General features: G+C 41.4%; 1 protein-coding gene across 8 annotated transcripts in view; it reads left to right on the forward strand.

Moving 5' to 3' along the window:
- Positions 1–11,430, forward strand: part of ARHGEF7 (Rho guanine nucleotide exchange factor 7) — a 158,569-nt gene that overhangs the window by 29,992 nt on the left and 117,147 nt on the right. Inside the window, exon 1 of one of the 8 annotated variants that reach the window (XM_025196089.1) lies at positions 6,930–6,949. The exons of the other annotated variants lie outside the window; for them this stretch is intronic. Coding sequence (XP_025051874.1) covers positions 6,944–6,949 — 6 coding nt within the window. The 5' untranslated portion in view covers positions 6,930–6,943. Of the gene's footprint in view, positions 1–6,929; positions 6,950–11,430 lie in introns of those variants that run through there. 8 annotated transcript variants of the gene reach the window in all.

Genomic DNA, 11,430 nt, shown 5'->3' on the forward strand with positions numbered 1-11,430 from the left:
CTGAGTGGGGAAGCACTTTTCCTCTATGCCACAGATCCACAGAACAGATCTGGAGCAGTGGAGAAAGCTGGGATTTCTCCCTATCCCAAACCCATGGCTTGGGGTAATAGAAGTCCACTGGAATAAAGTAGCAGTGTCTGTTACTACCTTTTGTTGCACCCCTATTTTGTCCTGTCATGTGGTACAGCAAAGGTTAAGGATGTTTATTTGCTCAACATTTGTGCCACTTTTAAATTTTTAAGGTGGCACAAATGAGAAATCCGGGACCTCTGTTTCCACCTTAATCTAACCTATATTCTTTTACTCCCCCCTTTACTGTATTCTACTAAGTTAAACTGGCTTGAGGGTTTACATTGTGTCCACCTTTTAACACCAGTGTATGTAGTGCTGTGTATCCAGGTCCTAAGTGGGAAGCTTTGATCCTGAGGTTGTCCAATTACTGTTATTGCAAAGGAGGATTTCTACCTGTACAGAGAGAGATGTTTTAGATCTGAGTGTGCTCTGCTTATCTGTGTGAAGGGAATTGAATGAAATGCCCATATCCATCTTCATGCTTAATGTATCAAACCATTCCATCTGCTCCTACAATTATTACTCCATTAGTTCTGCCCTCCTTCCAGCACCTAGTTTTTTTTAGCCATTTTAGACCAAATTATGAGGTAAGGTCAATGCTTAGTATCCCCAGATAAGAGAAGTGAACTTTGACATTAAGTAGTACTACTTGTACCTAATCCCCTTTACTTCTGTTTTTTCCCCTAAGCACTATTTAACCATATATTTATCTCTGTCTGACAGGTTGGCAGTTTGTATCAGGTTTTGTGTATTGTTTTGAGCCTGAAATGTTAACTTCAGGTGGAGAGCTCTGTCACAACAATTGCATGTATGATCTAGGGGAAGGTAGTTGTGTAAACGTGAAGTCCTGTTTAGCATCTTTATTATAAATGTGTAGGAAATATGATAAAAGCTGAATCTACTTAATTTTCTAGAAGATGTATGAAAAAAGCTAAAATTGTCCTACTATCAAAAAAGGTCAGATTACAGCTATTTGACTTGACTTTCCTTGCAAGGACTACTTTAAAAAAGCTTGTTCAGCATTAAATGTGTCGGTATAAATATTGACAGTGTTATAGCTGCAAACATGTCACTTTGTATTGTTTGATCCCATCTGATTTGTAAGTTTTTAAAACAATGTTGGGTTTGAGTCACTGCTTTGCTAGGAGACCTCCCAGGCACACTAGGGTGCTGAAAGAAGTTGAACTGATGAATTGTCACAGGGAACTCTGCCCTATGTGTTAGTATTAACCTAATTCCGTAGTTTGGTTATAGAGAGTTATTTGCTCCTAAAGATACTGCCTTTCAGCAGAGAGTGAGTGCGAGGTGGATCCTGCTTATTTGCACTTAAGACCCACATGTTTCTTTGTTCAGAGGAGCTGGTGTCATAGTTTCTGTGCTCTGGCCAAATTTCAATTTGGATAATTGTGTTCTGACAACTTAAATTCCACTAATGGTTCAGATGGGTAAAATACCCCTTACCTCTTATCTAAAACCTTTATGTGCTGGTGTTGTGTAAGGCAAAGTAGTTGTGTCCTTGGAGTCTCAGTCTAAATTTATCAATCAGTTTTGAATGCTTCAGGATTAAGGTATAATGCAGATGCTTGATTCTAATGATAAGCTGAACAGGAGAGCCTTAAGGAAGAAAAGGCATTTCTTGCCTCTCTTTCTCATGCAAAAGGAGAAGTTAAAATCTGTTGACACTCTTCAAATTGTATTTTCCTTGTTGATTTTATTGTTATTCCTCCCTCTTTCCTCTTTGCCTTTTTAAGACTGAGAAAAATCATTCAATATTGAAGGCTTTGCAAAAAGTCAGCTAAAACATTTATGTTAATGTACTCATCCTCATCCCAAATGCAAATAACTCTGCTCCCCCTCTTTGCATTCGACTGCCAGGTGGGCAGGAAAGGGGTGGTGTTACTTATACATTGTCCCAGCTGTGGGTTGGCTGTTGTAGGGAGCAGGATCCTAGCAATTTGCAGCCATTTCCTCTTTTCTTTTGTTTCTGCTGCTATGACATCCCTTTCTCCTTTATCTTTTATTTTTGGCTTTTACTCTTGGAAGGCTCTGTGGTACTTGAGCCCCCCTCTATACATTGTATCTATTATGCAATTGCCTGGTTAACCAGTTAATTGCAGAATTAAATAAGATTGGTTACACATGCAAATTGACTATGGTGCCTTTAAAAAGTAGCTATAAAGTTATTGCTGGAAAATGTGTAATAACTTTGTAGCTGGTTTCTATCCCGTTTTAATTTGTCTGTGTAGGCCTGTCCGTCCCCCCTCCATGGCTGGGAGCAGTGTCCACTGATCAGAACTCCTATCGCCCAGCTGTGGGGGCCATCTGCATCCCCAAGCCTGATGCTGGCTCCCAGCCATGGAAGCACATGCCCCCTCAGCTGGGAGCCCCATCAGCTACCATGGTCCCTGCTGTGGGGGCTCCCAGCCAAGGCTGGGAGACTGCAGCTGCTGCCATTTCCCAGTCCCAGACCACAGCAGCTGCAATCTCCGAAGCCTTGGTGGTGTGTGGGGCATCCCCACAGCTGGGAGCCATATCAGCTAATGGGACTCCCAGCTGCGGTGTGATAGGATCTGATTCACAATCTGACAGTTGTGCCTCCTGCCATGCATGTGTGTTATGGCAGGAGGTGTGATTTGTGAGGATGTGCATTAGATTCCATCATGCCTTTACTTGCACATGTAGAGGGAGCCTAAGTATTGCTTAGTGGCTAAAAGTCTGCTTATGCTATGGAGCTAATTCTGCTATAGCTTTGCTGGCATAAATTATGGTGACAGCCCTTTAGTGGACATACATACTGTGTTTGGCCATAGAAGGGTTTTTTCTTCTGGCTTCATTATTCTGCCTTTGAACAACTGAAGCCAAGTTGGCAGAAGCCCTCTTTGGTCGGCATAACTTTGTCTACGGTTCCCAACCTTTTTTAGTCCCAAAATGTCCCTCTGTAACCTTTTTCTGAATTTAAATTCCTAGCAGTTTTCATCAGGGGTGCTGCAACGTTCTGAAAGGATATGGACGGGTCCTTTTCAAATCAAAATGTTGAGAAGCCCTGCTCTAGCTGGTGCCAGGTACAGGACCTGCCATGCCTTGCTCTTTCCACTGCTTGCCCACTCCCCTGGCCCCTTTCCTGATGTTAAGAGAATTGAATTACATTTTTAAGTATATTCACTTCCTTACTCTTGATATTGGAACAATGTAGATGTGTAGCGTAGAGACTAGAAAGTCAATTTTGCAAGGACATCTTGAAATGATCTTTTCAGCAATATCCTTGGTTCAGATAAACCTATCATTGCATAGGCTTATTGTGTATGTCAGTTGGTTTATTACCACCGCCTGCTTTCCTGACCTCCTTTGTAGCTTTTCTTTCACCTTCACCTCTACTGATTTTTCTGTGTACTTCTTTTGCTTCAGTCAAGGCTGCGTGTAAATCAGGGAAATAGGAACTGAGCACTGTTCTCTAACTTCTTTATTTCCTTGAACTCCTTATTTCAATGCATAAACACTAATTGACCTGAAATCTTCGCATCCAACATATTGGTAGGGTAATTTGTTTAGTAAAGGATGTGGATGCAGATTGATGCTTTTTCATTACAATATTAATGCACAAAAATCAGGATTTCATCAGTCTTAAGAAATTGTGTGCTTACATTTTGGGTTTTTTTTATAAGCGTACGAGCTTGGTTGATGAAGGTGGTCGTGTGGGCGGACTAGATAAAGCAAGGCACTTGACTCAGTAACTCATACTGAGTAGGAAGTTAGAATAATAGAACATCAGCATAGCACATGTTAATCAATAGATCTTGGAATATAATTGTGACTGGGGAAGTATCATGCAGGGACTGCTTGTATTTAGGTTTTTGTTGGGATTGTTGACTTGGAAGACAACATAAAATAGCTGTTAGTTTTTTAAGTTTGCAAAATACCCAAATGTCAGAAAAGTGGTAAATAATGAAGTGGATAGGTCTGACTGGCTCGCTAAGCAGTTTAGTGGGTTCTGAGCTGAGTGGACGAATATAATTGCATTTGGTTGTACTCGAAGGAGCAAGTCCTGCATCTAGAAATGAGGAATGAAAGTGGTACTTATTGGATTGGGTACTCTTATGGGAAGCAGTGACTCAAAAGATTTGGGGGTCATGATAACGAACTATAACTAGATGCTAGTGCCCAGCACAGTGCTAGGGCCAAAAGGCTTAAGGTGATTCTTAGATATACACATCATAACATCAAGTAGAAGCAAGGTTATATTGTTGATATATTAGGCATTGGTACAACTATTGTTGGAATACTTTGTCCGGTCCCAATGATAACACTTAAAAAAAAAAAAAAAAAAAAAAAAAAGTTAAAAGATTTGGAGAAGGTGTAGCAAACAAACATTGGAATAATTAAAGAGTTGGAAGATTTGCCAAAGAGAGAGAGATGCAAGGAATTGAGTCTGCTTAGCTTAAGGAATGATCTGACCAGTTATATGCAAATACTTATATGAGGAACAGATATGTTTAATCTAGTTGTATTTCTGACTTTGTTTCTGAAGCATGTGTTTTATGGTCAAATACGGTTGCATTATAGTGCAGTTTTCATCTAAAATTTTAGAATGTGTTTAAACTTCTGTCAAAACAGCTTGGAAGATTGTTTATGTAATACGAATTTTGTGTGCGAGATCAAATACATTGAATCAAAAGATAATGCTGATTTAAACATTCAGTTTAAATACCTTGGTTGAAAGGATCTCACAAGTTGACCAGTAATTTTGCTACCCTCTTTGTTGCTAGTATAATGTAATTGGTCAGACCCCTGCTCTTGATTGGTCTTGGAATAAAGATATTAGGTAAAGGACAAAGGGTTAATTCCATTGTGAACAAAGTTATTTCTTGTTTTAGAGTACAGTATTGCATTTAAAATCACAGTTTAGTGATAGCTTTCTTAAAGCTTCATTTAGCAGCTACATTTGCCTGTCTCTCACTGATTCTTTTTCACTCTCCCCATCCCCAACTTTAAGTTGGTGGTTATTGGCTTTTAGAACAGTTGTGACCATGAACAAGCTCTAGAGGTAGCTCATTCTACATGTTGTGCTTTTGAAATGATTTGAAGAGACTGGGGTTATAGAAGAGGTCACATAGCTAACTGCCTTGCAGAGTTAATATTTTGGGATTGATGTGCAAAAGGAAAAAATAATTTACCTTTTATTTATTTATTGGACCTAGGAACTCTAGCTTAAATTTTGGCAGTTAGGGGATTGTTTTTTAACTTGTGACATGAGCATGTTTTTAATGGGGGAAATAATTGAGTGACCATACATATGGGGACCAGAAATGCCATTTTTACAGAGTCACTTTTCAGGGCTGCACTTGCTGTCAAGGCTAGCATGATGTATATCACACACCAGATATATGACTGTTGCAAACATGGCATCAGTGTCTGTCCAAAATTAGAGATTTTTAATAATAGGGAAAAGAATATTTAGAATTGTATGTTCTTCAGTTTTTGTTGTAGTGTCTGTTAGGATGCTCATTTTGGACGGCCTATTTCTTCTAATCGCATAATATCTGTAAGCATCTTTGTAGGTACCCAGAGGTACCTTTTAGCTGCACAGGAATAGAGGTGCCTTCAGAACTGTAGTGGAGCACAGACGTATGACTTGTGGTCCAAACTCAGCCCGCAGAACCAGTCTGACCTTCTGGGCTATCGGTGAGCTGCTGGAAGTTGGGAGGTCGGGGTAGAGGGTCGTGGCCTGCTGTAGAATTGGGGTCCCTAATGGGTATGTCCTTCAGTGGCAGGAGGGTGAATGAGAGTTGATGCTGTCTTGGTTGCACTGCAGTTGTTTGACCTGTGTGTGTATCTTACTTCTGACTCTGGCATGGATGGCACTAGAAGAACTGGAGCTGCCATTGCTACTTTGGGCCATGGGCTGGAGCCACCCCCGTGTCCTAGAATGGATCTGACCTGCAAGGACCCCCATAGCATGGATTCAGCTTGGGGCATGAGTTGTTTGACACCCTGCTTTAGTGTATGTTGGTTCTTCTTGGTCACAGTGGAGGCCTTCACAACCTTCTGATCATGATTAGTTTCCACTCCTGTGAGTTTAAAAGTGCACCTCTGACCAGTAACGTGGGTAGAAATGGGCAAGTTTGTAGTTTCTATCTGCTGGTCTTCTGTCTCCTTAATTTAGTCTATATACAGTAAAAGCCGAGTTAACTGGCACTCGTTAACTGGCACGCTCTATTAACCGGCATGCCAGTTGACACAGCAACAGGGAAACTGGAAGTGGGACTTCCAGTTTTGTCAAATCCAACAGCCCGGGGAAAGCAGCCTGTGCGGAGCTCGCCCTCTCTTCCCTGGTGTGCTGACACCAGGGGAGCGGTGGCACGGTTAATATGAGATGTGGACGTGGTAGAAGGGGCGTCTTTGCCTGACCAGGCAAAGACTCCTCTCAGATAACTGGCACATTTGGTTATCCGGCACCCCCCATTTCCCATGGGTGCTGGATAACAGTGCTTTTACTGTACATAAAAATTTTCCACACAGAGTTCTTCTGAAATAGTGTCTTTATTACTAATTGCCTTTCTCAGGAGCTATTAAATTTTGTCTAGCTGTAATAATTATTATAAGGGGTTCTTCTTAGAAAAATGATACATATATTTATTTTTTGCTAGCATTGCTTTCATTGTCCCCTCATTGACAAACTTCCTGTGAAGTAACAAATTAAATGTGCTTTCCTGGTCAGTTTTTAGATGGCATTGTGCATGTTGTGATGACCCAATCAGATTGCTCCTTGTATCCCATATAGTCTTAGCAGAGCAGGAAAGTTAAGCCTTTTTCACATCCTGTTATTCTTGAGATAATTGGCTTTGGAGAGCGTTTTGCTGTATGAAAATTCACAATGAAGGTGAGAACATTTTTATTTTAGATTTGCATACATTCGTTTTGCAAACTTTGTCCCAGTTTTAAAACTGTGATGTTTTAAAAAGAGCTTGAATATTCCTTGTATATTTATGTAATGCCTTTTTGCCTCCGGGTCTGCTTGCCTAATTCAGTTGATATTAGTGGCAGAATCCAAATGTCTTCATCTATATTTGATGCCATTGGCATGTTATTTTTGTGTTTAATAATTAAAAGTAGCTTGTTTAGGAAAAAGTTAAATTGAATCACTATCATTAACTATTCCCCCACTCATTTTTATTAATGATCTAATAACCTATTAGAAGAATACATTTTATCAAGTATTTTTGTATCTATAGCTGCTATTAAGGGCTTCAGTCCTGTAAATGTTTTTTTAAGTGTTACCATTGGGACTGGACAAAGTATTCCAACAATAGTTGTACCAGTGCCTAATATATCAACAATATAACCTTACTTCTACTTGATGTTATGATGTGTATATCCAAGAATCACCTTAAGCCTTTTGGTCCTAGCACTGTGCTGGGCACTAGCATCTAGTTATAGTTATTTACCATGACCCTCAAAACATAAGCGATACTCTGAGGCTTCATTAAAGTTGTAGGGCTTTTGGGTAGGAGTGAGGGTCTGCCTTGGTAGACCTTTTCTGTTATGCTTGGTAATTTTTCCACTTTAAAAATACCACAGTAAATCATTACTTATAAGAAGTCTGGATGTTTGCTAGAGTGCATTCATTTTTCATCATGTCTTAATGGATTCCAGTTCAGCAAGAATCATTACATTGATTTTTGGTCTTTTCTAGTTGGGTGTAAATATGCAATCTTTATTGTCCTCTCAGTGCTATGTGATCCTTTCTTCTCATTATTTTAATTGAAAACAGCTTTTTCACAAGACAGTAGCAACACATTCTCCATTTCCTAAGTATGGAAAATGGCAGTTTCTTTCATCTTGCATAGGATATGTGCAGTTTGTTTTTCTTTGCTTTTAAAAAATATATAATCCACAGTAAATCCTAAAGGGCTCCTAGTAAAGGGGACTCTATGACCCTTACTGTTTCTTCTAATTTTAAATAAGCTTATTTATGCATTTAATTATCTGGTATGGTAATATTTCTACTCAAGCTGTATTGTCTTGGAGGCTGTGCATATCTAGTCATTGACTAAGTGCTGGATTCTGTAGGTGTTCTGTAAGGCCACTCCTAAGCCTTGTCTATACTACTGAAAACTAGAGCTAGCAACCAGTACAGGTGAATTGAAACGGAGCACTGTTGAACTGCAAGTACAGCCAAGGACAGGTTTAAGTCTGCAATTTTCGTGAAAATCCTTGTGGGTTTTATTTTTCATTTGGGTTGGTTTTGAATTTTGTTCTGTTTTGTTTTATTTGGAAAAAGCTCTTAAAAATGCCTAAGAGCTATGGAACCTATACCCCTGTAAGAGATATGGAACCCTTATAAAAGATTTTCTTTACTAGGCAATTTTCTGTTGAACAAGACCTCCCCAGATTTGCTTATTCTTTGTTGGATTACCTCTGTTCATGTTGCGGCCCCTGTGAGATTCCAGTGAATCTGCTAAATATCTTGTCATCAACAATCTCAGATGTACTTTTGTTCTGGAAAAACATCTAGTTTATGACAAGGACATGAGAAGAAGAACAGCCAGTGACCAGGCATGGAAATTGTCTGTACCTTGCTTATATCTCTTCTTTAATTTCCTCCCTCATCTTCCTGCGGGGTGTGGGAAACATGGCTGCCTTATCTCATGTTTCTCTGAATACTCCCTGCAGGAGCACAGACACTTTCTGATATGCCTGTGAAATGGGTCTCTTACCAGGAAGATAAATAGGAAGCTGTTGACCATAGTTAGTCTCCTGGAGCATAGCAGCCTTCTCCCTTTTATATCAAATAAAAACGGCTATAATTTTTTTTCTGGCTTTATTGTCCGCTTTCTAATCTTGCATGTGGGAATTCTGTAACTGCCTTCAACATAAAGAGATATTGCAAGTGGTCCTATTTTTGTGAGTTTCTGAATATTTCTATTACCTCAAATATTCAGGGTCACTTGTTTATATCTAAAAATCCAGACGTTTGATTTCATTACCTAGCTCTCCAAAGTTAGAGCCAGACAATGACGTTGGTAAATTTGGATCCCTCTCTGGCAATACTTTTTTTAAAGGATCCAGATGAATGTGATTTAGCTGCTGGTTTGTTCCAATAATGCAGCTAGCTGCTCACTGCAGTAAACTTCACTGACTGACCCTTTTGAAGGACTGTCATCTTATAAAAGCACAAACAGCATTTTTAGGGTTACACTTAATGCAGTGTGGTCTTTGTATTGCTTCTACACACACATTCATTAGCTCAGCGGTTTTCAACCTTTTTTCATTTGTGGACCCCTTAAAAAAAGTCAAATTGAGGTATGGACCCCCTTGGCAATTTTGAACGGAGGTGCTGGACCCATCTGAATTGTAAGTGTGGGTATTCCCATATTTTGACTGTTGGTAGCCATCTTTTGCAGACCCCTTAGACAGTCTATGGATCCCCAGGAGTCTGCAGACCACAGGTTGAAAACCACTGAATTAGCTTATTCTACACGTGTTAATTAGACACCCTGGAAGTGGAAACATATCTTAGATCAGGACTGTCCAACATCTGAGTGACCTAGGGCCAATGCCTGCAAGACTTTGGAGAGCACGAAATGGAAGGTGGAGGAAGGAGGGGGAGCCCAGAGACCGGCAACAGCAGCAGGAGAGCAATGGAGGGAGTTGGTGTCTGGAATGGATGTGTTGGGGGCACAGGCTAACCCCCTGAGGGTTGCATATGGTCCATGGTATGTCAGTTGGATGTCCCTGTCTTATATGTTACACAGCACTGTTAATAGCCCTCAGTGTACCATTCAACATATAAAATAGACAGAATTATTATAAATGTTTTTTTGGCTCAAAACTAAAAAGAAAATCTAGGGTTGTGTGCGGGCCGGGAGCGACCCGAGCCCTTTTCCGTGCTGCACGGGGGCTGTGGCCAGCAACCCGGGCATGCCGGGTCGGAGAGGGAAGGCCGTCGAGCTGGAATTAGGTACAAACGCGTATTGGTAGTTTAAAAGATTGTTTACTTACACCGAGATGGCAGTGATGCAGGCTGGAAAGCTTGCTTAAGTTGCGGTTACAGACAGAAAACAAAACTCGAACCTGCAGGGCACGAGGGTACGTCGCAAAGGGTTCCGGCGACGGGAAGATGAAAAATACGCGGGTACATCGCAAAGGGTTTCGGCGACGGGAAAAATAAACTTGCAGGACTCGAACCCAGGTAGAAGAGCTCTGAGATTGGTCAAGGTTTCACAGGAAGTTTGCTAGGCTCTGTGGGTCCTCCTGTTCACTCATCCACACGAAGTTTGCTAGGCTCCGTGGGTCCGGTTCTCTTGCGCGCGGGAAGGGATACGTCTGGATTGCGCTCGGCGACGGGGAGAGGCTAGAGGTTGATCAGACCTCTGTTGCCTGCTTTAAATGCACTGGGTCCGTAAGGATCAGCAGCGCTTAGAGATCTTCACACAGCGTGAAGTCTCCTCCTCCCTTGTTCGTGGAGTCCTCCAGCTTGGGCAGAAACCACTCAAGCCTTTTATACGGCTAGCAAGCCAATCACTAGCTGCTACGTGTGAATAATTTAGAACTGGCCAATAATGGGACTCGAATTAGCATACAAATGGCGGGAACTCTTTGCAAAAAGCATTTCTGTGCTGCCACAAAGAAATGCACCCTGCAAAGAAAGCTTCAAATTGGCAGGAAATTCTCCCTTGCACCGGGGTTCTCTTTTGCAGCAGAAAACTCCACCGTGCAAGGAAGCTGTAATTTAGCGGGAACAATTTAGCAGTGCCGAAGCACACAAAAACAAAAATCACACCCTTTGGGTTGTGACAGGTTGGTGAAGTGTAACTAGTAAAGCTGGACCAACTTCCCATAATTAATTATTTTGTTGTTTTGTGTTTAGCTCACTTTTTTTAGATGTAAACTTATTTTTAAAATATGAGCAAAGGCTATGTACAGACATTCAAAAAACCCAAGGCAAAATTGATCCAGTCTATGTGGGTTTCTCTAAGCTGCGTAGATTAGATCAGGAGTGAATGGAACAGATGTTGGCTTGCCCTTTGTGGGGAGGGCAGGTAGATGTATGCAGTGGCCTAGGCCAAAAGGGGTGGGGAGGAGGCCTCCTACATGCCTCAGTGTGCCAGAGATTCCTGAGATTGCCAAGGCCAGCCAAATGGCTGCACCATCCCTGATTGGCTGCCAGGCACATGCCCTCTCCTGCTGCTTCTCCGTCAGGTAGCTGTCAGCTGTAGGCATCCAGTGGAGGGAGGCATATTTGCCCCCTACTTGCAGTGACAAGGGAGTCGCTGGGCTTTGTCCAGGGTGGGGGTACAGGGGTTCACCCCAGGCAGGTCAAAAGTGGGGGTGGGGTTCAGGCCTCGCAAGCTGCTGGGG

This window comes from Alligator sinensis, unplaced genomic scaffold (genome assembly GCF_000455745.1).
Source record: "Alligator sinensis unplaced genomic scaffold, ASM45574v1 scaffold288_1, whole genome shotgun sequence".
Taxonomy (NCBI): Eukaryota; Metazoa; Chordata; order Crocodylia; family Alligatoridae; genus Alligator; species Alligator sinensis.